Source organism: Pongo pygmaeus, chromosome 19 (assembly GCF_028885625.2).
Source record: "Pongo pygmaeus isolate AG05252 chromosome 19, NHGRI_mPonPyg2-v2.0_pri, whole genome shotgun sequence".
NCBI lineage: Eukaryota > Metazoa > Chordata > Mammalia > Primates > Hominidae > Pongo > Pongo pygmaeus.
Genome location: NC_072392.2, coordinates 43,545,939 through 43,566,868, shown reverse-complemented (window position 1 = coordinate 43,566,868; position 20,930 = coordinate 43,545,939). Strand labels below are relative to the sequence as shown.

Below are 20,930 nucleotides of genomic sequence, written 5' to 3'. Positions count from 1 at the left end.
TTCCTTCTCCTGGTCAGAACCAAGGAAGGAGCTCAGCGGGGACACTGGGGTCCTGGCAACACACGGCTCCCAGCTTGGGTTTGGCGTCTGCCTCCTGGCCGCCCTGGCCGACTTCGCCCCTCTCTCTCCCCTCCCTCTTCTAGCAGCAGAGTCTCAGGTGGCAGGAGAAGGTGCAGTGCCAACCTCAGGCTCCAGAAAATCTCTGTGCCCTGTGCAACAGCCGTGCATCTCAGCAACAAGGCCAGGAGTCCGCTCCCAGACCAGGACTTCTCAGGTTTGTTTTTTGTTGTTGTTGTTGTTGTTTTGTTTTGTTTTTAATTTTGAGACGGAATTTCACTCTTGTCACCCAGGCTGGAGTGCAATGGCGCGTTATTGACTCAGTGCAACATCTGCCTCCTGGGTTCAAGCGATTCTCCCCCCTCAGCCTCCCGAGTAGCTGGGATTACAGGTGCCCGCCACCACGCTTGTCTAATTTTTTTTATTATGATTATTTTTAGTAGAGACGGGGTTTTGTCATGTTAGCCAGGCTGGTTGCAAACTCTGGACTTCAGGTGATCTGCCTGCCTTAGCCTCCCAAAGTGCTGGGATTACAGGCGTGAGCCACCGTGCCTGGCCGGCTTCTCAGCTTTAATGTGTGTGTCTCACCTGGGGTGTTGTGAAAACGAAGGCTCTGATCTCTCAGGTAGGTGTGTGTGTCGCGGGGCTGGGGGGCAGTGCGCGGGATGCCGCGTTTCCAACAAGCTCCCAGTTGCTTCTGGTGCCACCGGCTGCGAATACTACACTGGGGCCTGAGGAACTGGGTTCTTGCTGGGCCAAGCAGGATGTGTTGGCATCACGTGGACGCGGAGCTGGGCTGTCGGGCGGTGGCCCAGTGGCTGGCAGAACCCCACACATGGACACTGAGCCACTTTTCCTATGCAAGCCCTAACCCCTAATGCCGGGGAGACCCACAATGGAACACACACCCAGATGGTGCTTCGGGTCAGCTTCTCCTGACCCCCCCTCCCCAAGCCACCTCCTCCCACTGGGACACCAGGTCTGAGGAGCCAGCTCTGACCCTGCTGTGGCCCTCACAGGCTCTGCCCCAGCCCCTCTCCCATCTCGGAGGCATGGGGCTGTTTCTTGGTGTCCCCCATTACCACCCTTCCTGTGTCCGAGACTCCTGCCCAAAAGGCTAGAGCCCCAGCCCGCTTTCTCCAACACCCTCGTGGGATTTGCAAGAGATCCTCTGGGAGGAGGTGTGAGGTCAGGACCCCCTGCCCAAAGGGAGTCCATGCTTTCCCATCCCACTCCTCTCGGCAGCACCCCCGCCCAATTCCACAGACTCCAAAATGTCTCCAAATGAATTAAAGAAGCCATGGTCAACCCACATGAATGTGCCAACAAGCATTTTCATTTCTTTATTTTAAGGACACTGGGAAAGGAGCCGGTCCCCTGAAGAGAACACTCTGGTCAGGTGGTGGAGGCCAGTGGGATGCCATCAGGCCTGCTTTCCAGGAGGGGTGAAGGGTTGGTGCAGGGTGCAAGGGGAGAGTGAGGTTAAAGGTCAGAGAGGAGGGGCTGAGGAGGCCACCTCCCACCAGAAGCAGACAGCTGGTGGCTTGGGACTGGGGTGGAGCTGCATGGGGGATGGGAGGGGACTGAGCATGGGGCTTCCTCTGCACTGCCCGCTCCTCCCCTCTCCCTGACCGGGCCCGCCTCCTGGGACGGTAGGATTCCAGCAGCTGGAGCCCCAGGTGCTGCTGCGGCTGAGGAAGGCAATCCCCGTCAGCTGCCTTCTCTGTTCGAGGGTGGCTGTAGCCAGAAGCAGGACCAGACAAGGACATGGCCTCTGCATTAAAGCCCAGATCCCAGGCAGGGTTGGAAAGGCTGGGCCTGGGAAGTGGGGTTGATGAGAAGACCCAGACTGCCCCACACCCCAGCCCCCGGCCCCAGGGCCAGGAAGCCGCCTATGTCTGCACATGGGTCAGCTGGATGTCGCCCCCCACTTCTAGTCTGTTGATGGTGGGCAGGTTCCTCAGGCGATGGTAGTATTCAAACAGGTGCTGACCATCCACGGCCACCTTGAGGGAGTGAGCTTCACACAAGATCCACACCTGTGCAGAGATCATGCCGTTTGCACTACACTTGGGAAGTCCTCCACCCTCACTGCAGCCTCCTCTCTCCTCCCTCCCTCCCTCCCTCCTCAGTTGTTAATAAGCCCCACACCTGCACTCTATCCCCACTGAACAACAGCTCTTCACTAAACAGGCTGTGCGTGCTCTTTCCCCTGTACTCTTCCCTGTCCTAGAATACTGTTCCCACCCCGTCAGGGACTGGAGCCCTGGACTGTGCCATCTGTATCCCTCAGGCCCAGCACAGAGGAGTGCTCTGGGCCTGGGCTCCTGCAGCATCAGCCTCCTAACTTGTCTTTTCCACCCCAATGCCTTCTCCACGAAACAGTCAGGGTACAAATGTTAAAACCTCCTTCCCTTCGCAATAGCTAACACTCCTATCACACATGCCATGTGCCAGGCACTGTCCTAAGCATGCTACAGATACTGTCTCATTCCATTCTTACAACTCTAGGAAATTCATGATTATTAGCTCCATTTTGTAGACGAGGAAACTGAAGCACAGAATAATTAAGTCACTTGTCCAAGGTCACACAGCTGTCTACAAATCAAAGTATATTGCTCCCTGGCTTGAAATACTCCTGAGACTTTTCACTGTGTTAAAATCCAAGCTCCTTTCCATGGCTGCAAAGCCCTACATCAGCCATTTTCAACTCTGACTGCAGAGTATAATCACTTAAGGCATATTTTTAAAATACGAACGCCCAGCTGACTGCCTCATTGGCCTGGGCTGGGGTCCCAGCACTGATATTTCCTTTGTAAGCTCTCTGGGTGATTTGAATGTGTAGTCAGGGCAGAGCACGCCTGCCTGCTGTTCCTGGACAGGCCACACCCGCGCCTCTGCACGTTGGCCCTAGCTGCCCCTCCCAGGCTCGCTCTATCTCATCGCTCTGTTTTGCTTTGTGCGTGGCACTGTTGTTATCTGTGACAATCTGTCCACGCTTTACTTTCCTTGTTCCTTCCCCACCTAAATTGTAAACTCCCTGGAGGCAGGACCCGGTCTGTCTGCTTCATGACTGCACCCCCATCATGTGGGGTGCTTCCTGCGCAAAGCAGGCGACAAGAAAATGGTTGTTGAATAAATGAAGAAATGAATAACACCTCCTTCTTGGGTCTGATTTGACACTTACTGACTGTGTGACCACAAGCAAGTAACCTGCACTTGTGAGTTTGTTTCTTCATCTGAAAAAGCAGATCCCAACACTTCCTTCATGTGTGGGACAGTAATAATAATAACAATAATAATAATTTGTTGGCCACCTTCTCTTCTTCTGGGCCCTCATCCCAGAGGTATCAGCCCCCATCCTGTTCAAGGTACCTCAGACCTCCTTTACCCCCTCCTCCTGTGCACCCATGGGAGCCTCTCCAAGCTCCAGACTGTGGTGCCTTACCGAGAAGCTCTGGCCACGGACGAAGGGCATTTTTCGGGGCAGACTTCGCTCCTCAGACCCCCAAGAGTTGTTGATCTGGGTGTTGCGGACCACAGCATTCTCATCAAAACGGGGGTTCAGGTGGAAGGCGATGTGGCTCCCAGAGCACAGGTTGATGTGGAACCTGGGGTGGGCAGCCCACCTGAACCTTTGTCCACTGAGTTCTGAGTCCCATTTCCTCCCCATCATCAGTAGTCTTCCTGAAGCCAGGGGAATGGCTGGACTGACCTTGAAGGGCTTTCTCTTCCCAGAGGTCACTGGAGCCCTTGGCTTACCTCTGAGCACTGGGCAGGACAGTGCCGGACAGGATGATGGACTTGGATGGGTACAGCCCTCCCGGAATGGTGGTGATGAAAGGCATCGGCTGTCGGAAGAAGGGGGACAGGTCAGCCGCCACGCGGAAGGGGAAGATTGTACCAGTTCCCATGAATTTGGGCTGTCAGCTGAGAAGAAGCCCTTGATATCTTTACTTGGTTCCATAAAAGTCAAAGGAAAACTTTCCAGTGCTCCTCAAATTAATGGGCTTAGATTAGTGTCATGAAAGGAACTTTGGCCAAACACAAAAAGACTCGTCTCGTGGGGTGAAAAGGGAGGGACATGCAATGTGCTCATATTGACATGACAGTTTTAAGGTTGAAAACTCCTCTCCACAGTCTTCTAATTCTCTTGGATGCTTTGAAGCCCTTCAGCTTACCAAATGACTGCTTTTAATTTTTCAAGGCCAGTGGATCCCCCCGCAGCGGCCCTTCATCCCCAGTCTGCCCACCACAAACAGAACCTCCACCCTCCCTGAGAAACCACTTACATAGGCGGGGTGGGGGTACATCATAGGTGGGATGGCGGGAGTCTGTTGAAAAGAAACCAGGAAATTCAATGGGAGAGCACATTGTGTGCGAGCACTCACCCACGGGCACCCACGCATTCTAGAGGGGGCTCCACTGTGAGGCTGACGTCGTGAGCCTTTGGCCCTTGGACTCTCCCGTCCACCTCCCTTTTCATGTTAGCCTTCTTGGAACTTCCTGCCATGTTCCCGGACCACACCACGGTCACCTGCCCCTCAACCCCTCCGCAGGCAGCCCCACTAATTCTAAGCTCCCCCGCCTGATTTGCACCATCAGGAGAAGAGCTTAAGCCTGTGATCAGTAGTGACATCCTGGGGACCCAGGATGCAGGGCCAGGAACCTCACATCCGGGTGCTGGGGCCACTGCACTCCCCACTTGGTGACAGATGGACCAGTTTCCCTCCCGGTCTCTAGGGGACTTGCCTCTTCCACCACTGGATAAACCCTGCTTCTTCCAGAATCTCTGCTGTCCCAAGGATAGCTTTAGCCACATGTCACCTGAGCCAAGCACTCAGCCCCTAGTATCCCCATCCTCCTTGCTAAACCACTTTCTTCCCGACTCTAGGGCTCTAGGGAGTTTAGTTTTTGGTGAAGGAGGACACTGTGCAGCTGTGAACTGACCAGAACTTTAGACTTACAGAGAACATCTGTCCAGGGGTGCTCTGCACTGTGTGGATGACTGTCTGGGTCTGGAAGAAAGAAACCAGGTCTCACCCAGGCTCTCCCGTGTGAAAACCACCAGCTCCCACCAGAGGGTGCCACAAGCCCAATGGCCCCACAGACCCCACAGAGATTGGGCCCAGGTGTTTCTTCTCTCAAGCGGGTGAGCGAGGGGCAAAGGTTAGAACCCTGGAGAAGACAGATAGGGACGCTGGTGGCTCTGGCCCATCTTTCCTCTCGGGGAAACGTCTCTCAGCCTAGCCTCCCTTTGCAGGTGAGAGAAGTGAATGTGGGGCATGGTCTTCCATGGCTGCCCACAGAGCGGCAACTCAGGTTGTTCCATCACGGCCAGCCAACCACATCCAACCCCCAACCTCACCAGGCCGGGCAGACGGTCAAGGGCCTGGCCTGTGCCCTCCCCACTCCCAATAGGAGAGGCCCAATGCCTGGCCCTGCCTCCTCCATGAGCCCAGAAGAGCCAAAATGAAGAGGATCCAAAAAGAAAACAAGAGACTTACAATGGGAGCCGGGTTGGCAGGCCACACGCCGGGAGGCTGGAGGGGTGAGGAGAGTCAGAACAGTGGTTATCCCAGGCACCGCAGAATGGGAAGACACGATGGCAAAACTCCAGGGAGGCTCCTGTGCTCAGAAATGCCTCCCCAGACACACCCACCTCCCTCTTGCTCCCAAGAAAGCCTTCCTGAGCCCGTGGCACCCAGATTTTTACCCCCAGGTGTACACGGCTTTGGGGTTGGGCGGTAGGGTATCACCACTGGTTCCTCTCGAGAGAGAGGAGAGTGGGTTTGATAGAGACCTCAATGCTTTCTGTAGCTCCCATAGGCAAGAGCATTATTTCCAGTGCCATATTTCACCCATACGGTGAGAAGTGGTATTTGTTGAAGGCCTATTGTGGGTCGATTCCTGGGCTTCAGTGCTTTCCAACAAGGGAAGCAGCCTCAGCTCCTGCGTCCCTAGTGAGGCAATGAGGCTCAGAAAGATTAAGCAACTTGCCCAAGCTTGCCAAGGTGGAAGGGATCAAATCCAAAGTGGCAGCCAGTTCTGTCTGACTATATCCAGCACACTTTCTATCCTCCCCAGGCCCAGGCCCAGTGCTAGGGCCAGGGCCAAAGTTGGGCTGCCCTGCAAATGTTCCCTGGGCCTCGACCAGTCCTGAAGTCAGCGTGGCAGGAGGCAGGTGCCCTGTCTGTATGGTGATGAGCCACAAGAAGACTGCATAGACAAAGCGCCCCTCCTCCCAGTCCCCACTACTTGAGTGGCCAGAGGAAGGGCTGCTCGCCTCCTTGTCCTGGATCCTGCCCCACCCAGTAGACTGTTCTGGCCCTGGCTGGTATCCCATTCTCCCTGGCTGTGTGAACCACGTTCCACATTCATTCACTGAGTCCCTACTGAGTGCCAGGCACAGTGCAAATGAACAAGCCACAGTCCTGGCCCTCTGGGGCCTCAGGGGCATAGGGAGATGGGGGTGGAGTGGTGGGGAAAGACACGCAAACACAGTTACAATGGGGTGCTGTGAACTGGCATGGCACAGATATGTACAGACTCCGTGGGGACATGGGGGAGCATCCAACAATATTCTGGGTGGGGAGGACTCCCAGAGGAGCGACACTTAGGCAGAGCATGGAAGGGCAATTAGGCATGTGCTGGGGGCAGGCTGCCAGAGGGTGCTTCCGGGACCAGGGACAGCATATGCAAAAGCATGGTGGCCCGAGAGGGCCTTGAGTGAGCTGCAGAGTCTGCGTGAGCTTTGCGGGTTGGGGGTGAGGCAGGGAGGTGGATTGGGGCCAGACTGGGAGGAATTTGTATGCCCCGCTGGGGAATTTGGGCTTTATTTGTAGGGCTGGGGGCTTTTAAGATTTTTAAGCAGGGAGAGGGTGTGATCAGATTTGCTTATAGAAAGGTCACTGTGGCAGAGATTGTGTGTAGGGGTGGGGAACTGGAACCCTGTCATCATGGTGAGGAATCCCAGAGGCCTGGGCCCCATCAGTGGCTTCGGGAGGGAGACACGTTGTTGCCTTGGAGAGATGTAAAGAAGAGGGAGTGAAGAATCCAGGGTGACCCTCAGGTCCCCAGCTCTGGGTGCCCGGCAGACAGAGACAGGGAACTCTTGGGTGGGCAAGATGGGGCCTGTAGGCCCTGGGTGGCCTGCTGGCTGGGGCCAGCCTCTCAGACCCTCGGTCCTTCCTACTGTCTGCTCAGCCACCCAGGGCCTCTGTGTTGAACTCACTTTTTGTCTGCACCCCCTGGGCCTGGGTGGGAAACAGACAGGCTGGGAGAATGGCACCGTGGAGAAGGCAGGCTGAACGGGGACTGTGCGGGGGTTCTGTTAAAACAAAAGGCACCGGACAGTGAGGAGAAGCATTAATAGAGCCAAGGAGAAGCTGAAAGGCAGAGGCAGGGGCAAGAGGGAGAGACCAGGCAGGCAGGGGGATGCGGCAAGGGGGTTAGGGCCATGCCGAGACGGGATGGGAAAGAGCCAGGCTCTGGTGAGCAGTGCAGGGGGGCAGTCTCCCTCCGGCTCTTCCCTCCCCTTCCACCTGCAGGGGAGAGAGTCAGGGAAGGAGGGAATGAGAGATGAGGACCAAAGGACGAGGAGCCCAGATTTGCTGAGGGCCTACTGTGCGCTTCGCTGATCTCAGGTAGCTCCCTCGAATGCCAAAAGGGTAATAGCAGCTCCCACCCAGCTGCCGGTGTCCTGTGGGAATGTGGGCCCAGCATACCCTAATCTTCCCATTTTTCATGTGGTATTGGTATCTCCTGACCTTCTTTAGTTTTATTTATTTTATTTTATTATTTAAACAAAGTTTTTTGGAGACAGGGTCTTGCTATGTCGCCCAGGCGGAACTCTAATTCCTGGGCTCAAGCCATTCTCCCGCCTCAGCCTCTTGAGTAGCCAGGATTGCAGACCTCCACCACCATACCTGGCTCTCCTGACCTTTTAGATGTTGGCAACACATTCAAAGTTGTTAAAACACAGAGGTCAAACAGACCCTGGTGTGGGCCCAGGGGGGCCACTTTGTGACCTCTGATATCTGTCTCCTCACTGAACCACACAACCACCCATGGGGGGCAGGCAATGACCATGCTCATTCTACAGATGAGGAAACCGAGGCTGAGAGAGGTGAAGTCGCTTGTCTAAGATCCCACAGAGGGTGAATGGCAGAGCTGGGAATTTTAACTGGATTCAGTTTGGTTCTTGAGCCTGGGCTTTTTCTAGAACAATATGCCCTCCTTACCAGGATGGAAACTGAGGGATGAAGAGAAAGGGGAAGCTGAGGAGTCTGGGAGATCAAGGCAGGTGTTCCAGACAGACACAGTGACACAGAAGGAGGGGCAGAGTGACAGAGGAGAAGGGGCGGGCAGGTACTGGGACAGGGAAGCAGAGGTTGTCCTCAGAGTGACCTGGGTAGGAGACTGGCTTGGGTCCACCCAGCAGGGCCTAGGCACAGCTACACTGGGCCCTGCATCCCAGCCCCTGGGACCGGTGCCAGGTGGACAGTCTGACCTGGAAGCTGATGTAGGACAGCTGCACAGAGCCATTGACGGAGATGGTGTCCACACGGTGGAAGGGCACGCGGTGGAAGTACTGCACGAAGAGGCTCCCGTTCACCATCACCTGCCAGAGGAGAGCCCGTGTTCCAGGGGAGGCGCCCCAGGCTGGGATGGGAACCACCCCTGAGCTCCTGGACCCTCTTTCTAGAAAATGAAGACGTGAGTCTGGTCTTCAGTGTGGGGCCAGTTACAGGAACGTGTGTGTAACCCGAAGTGCATCAACCCGAGCCTCTACTGGGCTCCAGTTGGACTTTTCGTTCTGGTTGTTTCCTGCAGTAGGTTTGTCTTTCTAGTCTTAGCTCACCTGGGGTTTCATTTATTTATTATTTTCCTTCAACATTTTTTTTTTTGAGATGGAATGTCAGTCTGTCGCCCAGGCTGGAGTGCAGTGGTTCAAGTGATTCTCGTGCCTCAGCCTCCCGAGCAGCTGGGATTACAGGAGCCCACAACCACACCCAGCTAATTTTTGTAGTTTTAGTAGAGATGGGGTTTCACCATGTTGGCCAGGCTGGTCTTGAACTCCTGACCTGAAGCGATCTGCCCTCCTCAGCCTCCCAAAGTGCTGAGATTATAGGCGTGATCTGCCATTTCCATCCCCTTCAACTTTGATTTTAAGTTCCAGGGTACGAGTACAGGATGTGCAGGTTTGTTAACTAGGTAAACGGGTGCCATGGTGGTTTGCTGCACAGATCAACCCATCTCCTTGGTATCAAGCCCAGAATCCATTAGCTAATCTTCCTGATGCTCTCCCTCCCCCACCAGGCCCAAGGATGTGTTGTTTCCCCTCATTTTGTCCATGTGTTCTCATAGTTCAGCTCCTACTTATAAGTAAGAACATGTGGTGTTTGGTTTTCTGCTCCTGCGTTAGTTTGTTGAGGATAAGGGCTTCCAGCTCCATCCATGTTCCTGCAAAGGACATGATCTCATTCCTTTTTATGGCTGCAGGGGTATTACTTATATATGCATAAAATGCTCATGGGGAGCAGAGGAGAGGTGACCTCAGGTTGCATACTGAATGGATGGGGACATCCTTATCTCAGATAAGCATACTCAGACTGACTTACCCACAGGCTTCTCAAGTGCAGAGACCTACTGTGCTTGCAAAGGTAATTTGCAATGTGCTTACAAAACTATACCCTTAATAGACCCTGGATAAAGGCTGGAAAAATGTCGCTGAAAAATAAATGCTACCAGTGACCCAGAGAGGAGGAATGGCTATAGCAGAGGAATGGAATGAGCTTGGAATTCAAAGACACACAACACCAAACAGCAACGTGATGACTTCTCTAGTTCTTATTTTCAGAGTAAAAGAAGCAGCAGATGCACCTGTAGATTCAGGTGAAGGTGCATAAGGAGACTAGGCAGCCATGGGTAACACCTCACAAGGAAATGATCGTGGTATCTGTATAGTGGTGTCACTCTGGCTGAATGTCGATTAAGGTGATTACTTAAAGGCCATTCACCTGACACGGCTGGGGGTCCCAGGGGCAAGAGGTGGGGAGGGGATTCTTGCTCACCTTGAAATCTGAGCTCTGCACCAGGAAGCAGAGGTCAAAGGGCATCCCTTTCTGGAAGGGCATGTGCGTCTTCCTCTCCTCGGGCCCCCAGCTTCCATTCTGCCTCGTGTTGCATACCACGTACCCTCCGTCTTCAAACCGAGGGTTGAAGTGGAAGGCAATGTCCTTTCCACTGAAGCCAGTCTGAAAGTCCACAGCAAACCTAGGCCCAGGGAAAGCAAATAGTCTTCTGTGGCATGGATTATTGCCAGTGATAGGTACAGGAGGGCCCGCGCCTGTGCTTTGCATTTGTCTGGATCTTGCACACAACCTGCATGGCAGAGACTGCTTTGTTGGCATCGGTTTTGTTTTTCTAATTGGGATCTAATGTGTTTTTGTTTTAATTGTTGGATTTTGCCTATACAGCATGATTTGCTAAAAACAAGTAGAAAATGGTTAAGGAAAAGTGCTGGTATTAGCAAACAAGAAGCATAGGTCTTGGAAAGTGATTACCAATTGATACCAAAGATGGAAGTTGTTAAGCACGCCTAGAAGAGAGAGCCTTCTGTGCCAGTGGACACTTGTTGGAGGCCAGCACATGCCTGATTAAGTGGGAAAGAAGAGAACAAATGTAAAGAGCATGTGAAATTGGGGCTGGGCGCAGAGGCCAAGGCAGGTGGATCACTTGAGCCCAGGAGTTTGAGACCAGCCTGGGCAACATAGTGAGATCTCATCTCTACTTAAAAGAAAAAAGTTGGCTGGGCGTGGTGGCTCACACCTGTAATCCCAGCACTTTGGGAGGCTGAGGCAGGTGGATCACGAGGTCTGGAGCTCAAGACCATCCTGGCCAACATGATGAAACCCTGTCTCGACTAAAAATACAAAAAATGAGCCAGGCATGGTGGCATGAGCCTGTAGTCCCAGCTACTCAGGAGGCTGAGGCAGGAGAATCACTTGAACCCGGGAGGCGGAGGTTGCAGTGAGCCCAGATAGCACCACTGCACTCCAGCCTGGCGACAGAGCGAGACTCCATCTCAAAAAAATAAAAATAATAATAATTAGCTGGGCATCATAGTGCACTCCTGTAGTCCCAGCTGCTCCGGAGGCTGAGATGGGAGGATCGCTCAAGCCCAGGAATTCGAGGCTGCAGTGAGCTATGATCGTACCACTGAACTCCAGCCTGGGTGAAAGAAAGTCCCTGTCTCAAAAGAAAAAAATTAATTAATTAAATGAATAAATGGAGAAGATTGCATTTGAAATATCTCTGCATGTATTTTTTCCTCTGGAGTCCTTCAGCTTCATCCCTGTAGTCCTTTGGAAATTCCTGCCCCAAGGAAGGGAGAGACAGAAAGTTCCCGAGAGGAGAGGGCCCTCTGAGGTAGGATCTGTCTCTATATGACAGGATGGGAGTGGGAAGCCCTCCTGGTGCTGGGAGGTGGGGGAGGCAGAGGGAGAGGGAGAGAGGAAGGGGCGGAAGATCAGGGGCATGGTCCTGATTCCCCTGGTTGGAGGGTTCAGGGGGATCGGGGCCTCCCTGTCCTTGGCATTTCCTGAGGGCACTGCAGTCTCTCAGAGAAGTCCCACAGCAGGATGGCAATGGCGGAGGAGGTCACCAAGAATCTAGGTGTCCAAGCTGAGGTTTAGCTGGGATCTGTGAGGCCCAGAAGGTCTTAAGGAGAGGTCCCCTGGGACTGAGGCTTCCGAGAGAGAGTCATGAGTCCGGAGGCTCTTCTGTGGGCCCCACAGACTTCAGCAGGCAGCCACCCATGGTCCCCCATTAAACCAGGAGAGAGCTGCACACCTCTGTGCCACCCGGTCGGGGTGCCTCGGCAGGGGTCAGCCAGGCCTGCGTGAGAGTCTAGAGCCCTCCCAGCCACTGAGAAGCCATGTGAGCTCCTCTCTGTTCCCAGACAGCCCACCTTGGGCGGGAGGAGGGGGTGGGAAACAGCCCTGATACAATGTTAGTATTTTGAATTGACTTAGTAGTTTCTAGAAAAGGCCTTGAAACCAAAAGAGACCAAATTACTTTTGATGGCAATTTTCAATATTTTCACATCAGCAGAAGGAGAGCTCAGAGTGGATGAGAGCAGTTATGGGAAATGGAGGAAGTTTGATTTTTGCAACTCTTAGTCACAGTGTGCAAGGTTCAACCCAGAACATAATCATCCAGCTCTGACCATCCCACTCCCTCCTTAGACCGTCAGCTCCCAAGGCCCCATTCATCCTGGAGTCCAGGTTAATGGCACCCCCGGGTGCAGGTTGTGCCTGCGGAGTGCTGTCCTGTGGCATGGGTTAGGGACGCATTGGGCCTCCCCTGAGCCAGGCACGTGAGCTTGGATGCTGTTGTTTGAGCTAATCCAGGCTCACAGGCACAGTGGCTTTACTAAGGGACGAGGCTGGAGTGAAACGTTTCCGTCCATATACACACACACCTGGTTCCACTGGAGCTGAGAACGGTCCCATTGACAGTGATCTGAAGTCCGTCCTGGAGACCTCCTTGAATAGTCCCAGAAAAGGGGACGGCCTGAAGGGAGAAGGTGTGGGGCCATCAGTGAGGTGGCCGGCCTCCCGTTTGCTCCCCTCCAGCGCTAGTCAGTGGCCGGCCTGGGTTTGACAGTGCCATGCGAGGGGATGGGGTGCAGCTGTGACCAGTATAGAGGGATTCTCAGCCCCATGGGTCTTAGGGTTCTGTGTGGAGGCAAACACAAATCCAACTAGTTACTCAGACAGTCTAAGCTTGTGATAAGGAGAAGCCTGGCCCTGAGAGGACGCATCAGGGAGCTGAGCTTGTGTGAGAGTCTGAGAGGCAGTGGAGGATGCATCAGGAACACACCAGGTGGAAGGCCTTCCTTCCAGGCAGGGAAGTAGCAGGCAGACACCCTGGGCTGGTAAGGAATTAGGTAGCAATGGGGGCTGCTGGACCCCATGCTAAGCTCCCAGCAAAGGTCCCAGGCCCTGGCTGGAGACTCAGGAAGCCCAAGGGACGAAAGGGACCCATCAAGGGTCTGGAGGGTAAACCTTCGACTCACCCAAGAAGATCAGGAAGAAGCCATCCCCCTCTCCCCACCACCACCATATAACAATGGCCACCATTGACCTTTGTTCTCCTGGCCACCTTCAGCAGAGCGTCTTCCCAGATGCCTTCTGTAGCCGTGGGACAGCCCCCTCCTCTCCTTCTGCCCCCAGGCTCCCCATTCCTTCCCTCAGGCCCTCAGCAGCCCAGAGCCCTAGCGTAGTTTCCCCACCCATCCCAGGCCCCATGGGCAACCACTTTGTCAAATTCTCTCTTCCGGGGCTCTTTAAAGGAGCGATGGGCGATGGTGAGGCATGCATCGTTTTAGAGTGAGGCCGACTCCAGGTCTGAATCCTAGCTCTGCTGCTCATGACCTGAGTGGCCTTGGGAAGCCTACTTCACCTCTCTGTGCCTCAGTTTCCTCAACTGTAAAATAGGAAAGTGTTTCACCTGCTGCATATGATTGATGATTTTGTGAGAAAAGGCCTGTGATGGAAGAGACTGGCACATAGGAGGTGCTTCACCACTGTCACCCACCCCCCACCTTGGTCTCTCTGAGCAAAATTCACAAACTGGTACTTCTAATTTTCAAAGTTTATTCCCAAAATGCCTCACATCCAATGTGGTTCTATAACCCGCATTAAAGCACAGTTCTATCTCCTGGCTGATTTTCACATTCTTCAAGTTTTTAATGTCTTCTCCAATATCTCCTTTAGGTCAATTTCCTACACAAATTAAATGCCTAAAGGAGCCAGGCAGGTGATGTGTATGGGTGACATGGCCAGGTGGGGGAGTGGTGGGGACTGTGGCAAAGTAGACGTCACACCCCTCATCTAAAAAGGCAACATCTATTCAGTGCTAACTAATGATTACCCTCTGGGCCCAGTATTGGCAGAGCTTCCAAATTTTTAAGAGAAGACAGAAATATGGATTTTTTTTTTCTATAAAACTTTCTAATTTCTTGGGGGAAAAAATTTGTCAAAAAGGATTATGTAAAAGCTCCTGGCTGGGCACAGTGGCTCACATCTATAATCCCAGCACTTTGGGAGGCTGAGGCAGAAGGATCACTTGAGCCCAGGAGTTTGAGGCCAGCCTGAACAACATAATGGGACCCCCATCTCTACAAAGAATAATAAAAAAAAATAGCCAGGTGCGGTGGTGCACACCTTTAACTCTAGTTACTTGGGAAGCTGAGGTGGGAGGATCCCTTGAGCCTGGGAAGTGGAGGCTACAGTGAGCCATGATCACACCACTGTATTCCAGCCTGGGCAACAAAGTGAAATCCTGTCTCGAAACCCCCCAAATTCCCATATTATAGAGATACAAAATGAAATATTTGCAATGGAATGGTATCTCTGGATTTGCTTCCACATATCTGAGGGTGGGAAGGGAAGCAAGCAAGGGTATAGGATGAAGCAAGATAGGCCTGAGTTGATCATTGTTGGAGCAGAGTGATGGGTGTGTGTTGTTGATGGTACAATTCTCTCTGCATGTTTGAATTTCCTATAATAAAAAGTTAAAAGAAACACTGTGCAGGCCAAACAGAAAACACCCACCAGCCAAATTCAGCCTATTCGCCGCTGCTTTCTGGTCTGTATTGTTGAGTTGTGTGACCACACAGAACCCTGGGAAACCCATCCTAGCTCAGTGTACACACCTGGCACGGTGAAAGACCCAGGAAATCTGGGATCTGATTCAGATAGACTCTGCTTCCCATGGATTTGAGGGGGGTGTCTTTTGTTGCCCCTCAGGTCAGGTCTGAACTCTGCCATTAAGTACTTTAGTGACCTCAAGCAAATCACAGCTTCTCTGTGTCTCTGACTTCTCTTTCTTGTCCCTGTCTACACCAGCGGTGTGGGGGAAGGAAAGTCAGCCTGATCCAGTTATGGACCAGCACGGCCTAGGATTGGGAAGCCTGTTTTCCCTGAAACATGTCTGTGGAACATTTTTCCCCTTGCCTGTTTGCGGAAGCCTGTTTTCCCTGAAACATGTCTGTGGAACATTTTTCCCCTTGCCTGTTTGCGGAAGCCTGTGATTCTCTCCAGAGCCTTTCATACTATCATGAGAGACAACACTGAAAATACACACCCTCCTGGGAAGTATGTGGCCTCCACTTAAGCATATTCACAGCACAGCATCTAGAATTGAAGGCAGAGCGTGATGAACATGGGCTCACAAGTACACACAAGGCTTAACTAAGGAAGTCAGGAGGGAGAAAGAGCAAGTACAGATCATGCGGTGGGACAGGGCAGGCTAATCTCTAAGGCAACGAGTTCCCCAAAAAAGTTCTGTGAGGTTTCAAAATATTTTAAATAGTGCCCCCAAAATTCGGAAAAACAAGATTATTTATTTATTTATTTATTTATTTATTTATTTAGAGATGGGTTCTCACTCTGTTGCCCAGGTTGGAATGCAGTGAGGGGTGTGATCATGGTTCACTGCAGCCTCCACCCCCTGGCTCAAGTAATCCTCCCGCCTCAACCTCCCGAATAGCTGGGACCAAATAGGTGCAGGCCACCATGCCCCACTAATCTTACAATTTTTTTTTGTAAAGATGGGGTCTCTGTGTGTTGCCCAGGCTAGCTCAAGTGATTCTTCCGGCTCGGCCTCCCAAAGGGCCGAGATTTCAGGCATGAACCACCACGCCTGGCCTGAAAAATGAGTTTTTAAATTGAATATCATCCTACAAACAAGGTTATTCATTGCAGCATTATAACACAAAGGATCATAAAGCAAAGCATTGGAAAGAGCTTAAGCACCAGCATGGCATATGTATACATATGTAACTAACCTGCACATTGCGCACATGTACCATAAAACCTAAAGTATAATAATAATGAAAAAAAAAACTCCTCTGACAGGAAAAAGGTGAAATAAATTAGGGTATTTCCATATAATAGGTTCTGTGTAGCCTTAAAAAGAAAAGAAAAAGAGGAAGACAGAACTCTGAACACCGATGTGGAATGATGCCATTTGTATAAAAAGTGGGTGGGGGAAGCCTATGGATTTGCATTTATTTATTTATAGATAAAATATCTCTGGAAGGATTTATAAGAAACTTATAACACTGGTTATCAGTGGGCCACCCCCCAGAAACATCCACATTCAAATCCCCGGAAACTGTGAATACATTGTAGAAGGGACTTTGTAGATGTGATTAAATTAGTAATTTTGGCATGGGGAGATTGTCCTGATTTTAAAGGTGGTCCCAATGTAATCACAAAGATCCTATAAAAGGAAGGCTGGAGGATCAGTGTCAGAGGTAGGAGATGTGACAACAGAAGCACAGAAGCAAGAAGAAGCTGGTTTGCATTTTTGGGGGGTTTTTTGTTTGTTTTCGTTTTTTGTTTTTGTTTTTGTTTTTTTTTGAGACAGGATCTCACTCTGTCAGCCAGGCTGGAGTGTATTGGTGCGATCTCAGCTCACTGCAGCCTCCACTTCCCCAGGTTCACGTGATCCTCCCACCTCAGCCTCCCAGGTAGCTAGGACTACGGACATTCACCACCACACCTGGCTAATTTTTGTCTATTTTTTGTAGAGACATAGTCTCACTTTGTGGCCCAGGCTGGTCTCGAACTCCTGGATTAAAGAGATCCTCCTGCCTCGGCTTCTCAAAGTGCTGGGATAGGCATGAGCCACTGGGCCCAGCCAAAGCTGCTGGTTTTAAAGATGGCAGGAGGGGTCATAAGCCAAGGCATGCAGGCAGCCTCTAGAAGCTGGAAAAGGAACAGAAACAGATTTTCCCCTGGAGCCTCCAGAAGGAAACAACTTTGCTGACACATTGATTTTAACATCTGACCTTCAGAATCATTAAGAGAGCAAATTTGTTGTTTTAAGATTGGCCAGCCAAGGCTGCTGTGGAATTTAGATAAGTGTGTCCAGAAAACCCAGGAAAACAACTGGACCTACTTTTGTTCCATGCGGTGCAGGAGGATGGATTTTTACACTGGATTTATGGTCCCACGGGACTGGGCTTGCCTCCCAGCTCCATACACTGGTAATTCTGATATTGGCCAAGTTGCTTGACCTGCCTGTGCCCCAATTCCCTCCTCTGAATGGCAGGACAGTAACACCACCTGGCAGTGTTCTGGACAGGACTGGGTGCGATGCCATGTGCTGAGCCCCTGGCTGGCAGCGTTCTGGAGAGGACTGGGTGGAATACCGTGTGCTGAGCCCCTGGCTGGCAGCTTTCTGAGAGGACTGGGTGCGATTCCGTGTGCTGAGCCCCTGGCTTGTGTCGGACATGACAGTGCAGCTCTTTGCATTGAACAAATCGATCCCTCTGATGAGTCATAACTTGCTCTCTGTTCCTAGTAGTGCCCAGAGACCAGGGACTTTTCCTCCTCTTCTTATCTGGAAGTCTAGAAAGCAGAGCTGAGCCCTGTGAACCAAAATGTGGGCAGCCTTGTTTTGGACTCAGCATCACCAGAGGACACCCAGGCCCGGTCCCGAGAGTGGGGAGCTCAGCCTGGCTGGCTGAGACTGCCTGCCAGCAGGAGGCCAGTACGTGGCTCTTAGCCAAGGTGCCCCGCTGCCTCAGAGGCTCCATGGTCCTGCTGGCCACCTTCTATGACACTTCGATTTTAGACTTCTGACCTCCAACACTGTAAGAACAAATGTGTTGTTTTGAGGTTGACCAGCTAAGGCTGCTGTGGCATTTGGATCCATGTGTGTCCCTGAGGGCTCTGGGCATGACCAGGAACATTTATCCTCACAGCAACCCCGGCCACTTTTACAGATGAGAAAACTGAGGCACAGAAAATTCAGTCACTTGCTCAAAGTTACACAGCTGGTCAGCAACAGAGCTGGGATTTGCACCCCAGAACCCATGCTTCTAACCACCACACAGGCTTCCTCTCATGAGGAAGCTGAGAACGTCCTTATTCCTGGCTCTCCCTGTGCTTCCTGGGCCACACAGCATGTGGTTCCAGCTTCCCCCAGGCCCTCCAAAGAGGCTGGGCTAGATGAAGCCAGACAAGAAGTGGGAGTGAGGTTTCTAAGCCAGGCTCTCATGACACTCAGCCCTCCTCAGCAGGACAGCAAACCGCGTGACCTTCCCCCACTGTCGGCATGTGGAGGAAGCATGGCCCCGACTGCCAGATGGGTCACCGAGTGAGGCTTAATTGTCCCGACCCAGGGAGCCCCTGTGGGGTAGAGGGGTGCTCTGGACACCCATGGGGGCTGCACTGATCGTCTTTCTTGTCTGGACTCCAAGGCCCTGTTTTAACTCTCTGATGTCCATAGAAGAATTTTCCTACTGAATCCAAAGATTAGAAAGTAAAAACCAGTCGCCAGAATAATAATATGTCAGAACCTGGAAGAAGCTCTGGGATCCCCTTTCTGACAGAAAACCAGAGACAGGGTGACATGCCCAAGGCAGCACCTGCTGACCCTAAGGCCCCCACCAGCGGCCTGTTCCAGCTTCCCCCAGCCCCCTCTGTGCAGGTCCTACCTCAGGGGCCTCAACAGGGTGGCTGAGGTGTCATTGGTGACAGCCAGGAGGAAACAGGCCTCCTTTCCCCACTCTTTCTCTCTGGAGTTTAGAAAGCAGAGCCGAGCTCTGCAGACCAGAACGTAGGCAGCCTCATTCTGGACTCAGTCACCATGGGGCACCCAAGCCCGACGCTGGCCTCTGCTGAGGTGGGCCGTGGCAGCTTCCTTGCCCTCAGCACCCTGCCTCTGGCCACCCTCCCCACCCAGGAAGGACCCATCAGCCCACCCTCTCCAGCCCCTCGGGAAGCTCTTTGCCAAGGCGGGGTGAGATCCTATGACAGGAGCCGGCCCAGGACACAGTGACCCCTGAAGTCTCCTGGGCTCCTGGGGCTGCCACTCCCATCTGGAGGCATTTGGCAACTGGCCTCCGCCCCCCTGAGCCTCAGATTTTCCCGTGTATGAAGGGGACTCATAAACCTCACAGGGTCTCAGCAAGGTACCTGCCGCCCTCTGACCCCATACTGCAGGGACAGTCCTCACCTCCCTCTCACCTCTGAGACTGCCCCTCCACAGATGCCCTGAACATGCCCATGCCCAACCTTCAGAGCACAGACACCTCCTCGGGAGGTCTTCCCTGCTGCCCTCAGACTCCCAATAACATGAAACACTCCCAAAGCACCTACAGTGTGTCAGGCACTGTTCAAACACACCAGATACACTACCTCCTTAATCCGTATCCCAACCCTGGGAGTGGGGGGCTCAAGTACTATTCCCACTTTACAGATATGTAAACTGAGGCCCAGAGACCACTAGCCAGTAAATAGCTGGAGCAGGGAGGCCATCTTCGCAGTAAGCACCCTTAACTACCATGCCGGGTAGCGTCCTTACTGTCCCAGAAGCGTGCTTGCTTCCTCTTTACATGAACCACCCAGCTCTACTTGTCTTCCCCTGAGCACACAGCACAGGACAGGACAGCTCAGTCAACACTGTCAAACCCGTGACTCGTGAGAAGGAGCATCCCTCCAGGCATGAGTGAGCTCAGCATGGCACAGGTGTGCCAGGATGACCCTCGCTGACACTTCTGCCCTGCTTGTGTTCTCTTTGGGATGCCCCCACCCCCATCCCCTGCCATCCAGGAGTTGCTTCCTCAGAGCCCCAGAGCTGTGTCCCTCTGGCTGCGGCAGCCCTGTGCCCATAGCCCCGGAACTCACTGGGCTCAGGTAGGGAGCCTGGGAACCGCTGAAGGCCATCTCTCCACCGCCTCTGTGGCCACCGCTGCCTTTCACACCCGCTAGGAAGTCCTTTGCAGAGGGAAGGACTTAACAAAGAAATAGAAACCAAAGCAACTTGGCTGTTATTCAATGGGGAGGAGCCGGCAGCAAGAGGAAGTGGGTCCAGAGAGAGAAAGGTACGGTACTGGGTGAACTGGGGTGACACTCACAGAGGGAAGTAGGCACTCCCAGCCTCAGTGACCTTTCCCTCCTCCCTTTCCTGTGCTCAACCCGAGCCTGAAGCATATTTGGTTCATAGAGGTCTACAATGCTTGACCACACTGACATGACAGCGAGTTGCCAGATGACACTGCCCAGAAGTATGTGGCTGTGTGTCCTAAGCACGCTTGGCCACGGAGTCCAGAAAATAATGGGGCTGTGCACAGGGTGCTTGTGGGGAAGGGCAGCTTCAACCCATTTTACATATAGAGAAGCTGAGGCTCAGAGTCTAAGGGGCATGCCCCAGGTCACACAGCTAATTCGTGACCGCCTGAGCTATATGAAGATTCTCAGACTCTTCAAAAAGTATTTCTCCTTTTTAAATTTATATTATTCATGTAAAAACATAATTATGTAGAGGGGAATATTTTGCAAGAAAAACACCGTAATGAAGATTTTTATTCTACAGTATGGGGTGCCCAGGAGCTTCTGATCCTCCCTCTCAATGAATCTCTCTTCTTCTCTTCTCCTTCTCTTCTCTATCCTTATTTCCTGCACTTTAGGACATAATAGAACATTTCAAGTGACATGGGGCTGGGAAGGAACATATGGCATGTGCAGGTTGCGGGGAGGGAGGCATGAAATAAACTTACCTGAAGTCGACCAGGTCCCAGCGATGTGCTGGTGAGAAGGCCCAGAACTCAAGCTGGGTAAGGTAAGTGCTGGCAGGTAAGGGCTGTACGGGCGCGAGAGGATGGCAGGTGTCCCAGGGCCATATGTGAGTCTGCACCTCTCTTCCTTCCTGTGCTCTACCTAGATGTACTAGAATTTGCAGACTAATTCCTTTGAGATGCTCCAATAGACTGAGGCCATGTGTGCCATCTGCACTGTCCATCCCCATTATGTTCCTGGATCAAGTACCAGTTTAAGGAGTAGACAGTA

General features: G+C 52.5%; 1 protein-coding gene across 3 annotated transcripts; it reads right to left on the bottom strand.

Annotated features, from left to right (window-relative positions):
• Positions 1–1,371: 1,371 nt before the first annotated feature.
• Positions 1,372–19,925, bottom strand: LOC129018292 (galectin-9). Of its 3 annotated transcripts, XM_054459838.2 has the most exons (11): positions 19,770–19,913; positions 12,545–12,636; positions 10,134–10,335; positions 8,570–8,680; positions 7,292–7,387; positions 5,565–5,600; positions 5,025–5,075; positions 4,350–4,391; positions 3,820–3,908; positions 3,506–3,668; positions 1,374–2,096 (listed from the first exon to the last, which is right to left on the bottom strand). In XM_054459838.2, the coding sequence occupies exons 1-11, from the start codon at positions 19,806–19,808 to the stop codon at positions 1,950–1,952; spliced, it is 1,068 nt and encodes a 355-aa protein (XP_054315813.1). In that variant the 5' UTR covers positions 19,809–19,913; the 3' UTR covers positions 1,374–1,949. The 3 variants fall into 3 exon arrangements, with proteins under 3 accessions (XP_054315814.1, XP_054315813.1, XP_054315816.1); XM_054459839.2 differs by lacking the exon at positions 7,292–7,387 and having other exon boundaries at positions 1,372–2,096; XM_054459841.2 differs by lacking the exons at positions 3,506–3,668; positions 7,292–7,387 and having other exon boundaries at positions 2,018–2,096; positions 19,770–19,925.
• Between the last annotated feature and the right edge of the window lie 1,005 nt (positions 19,926–20,930).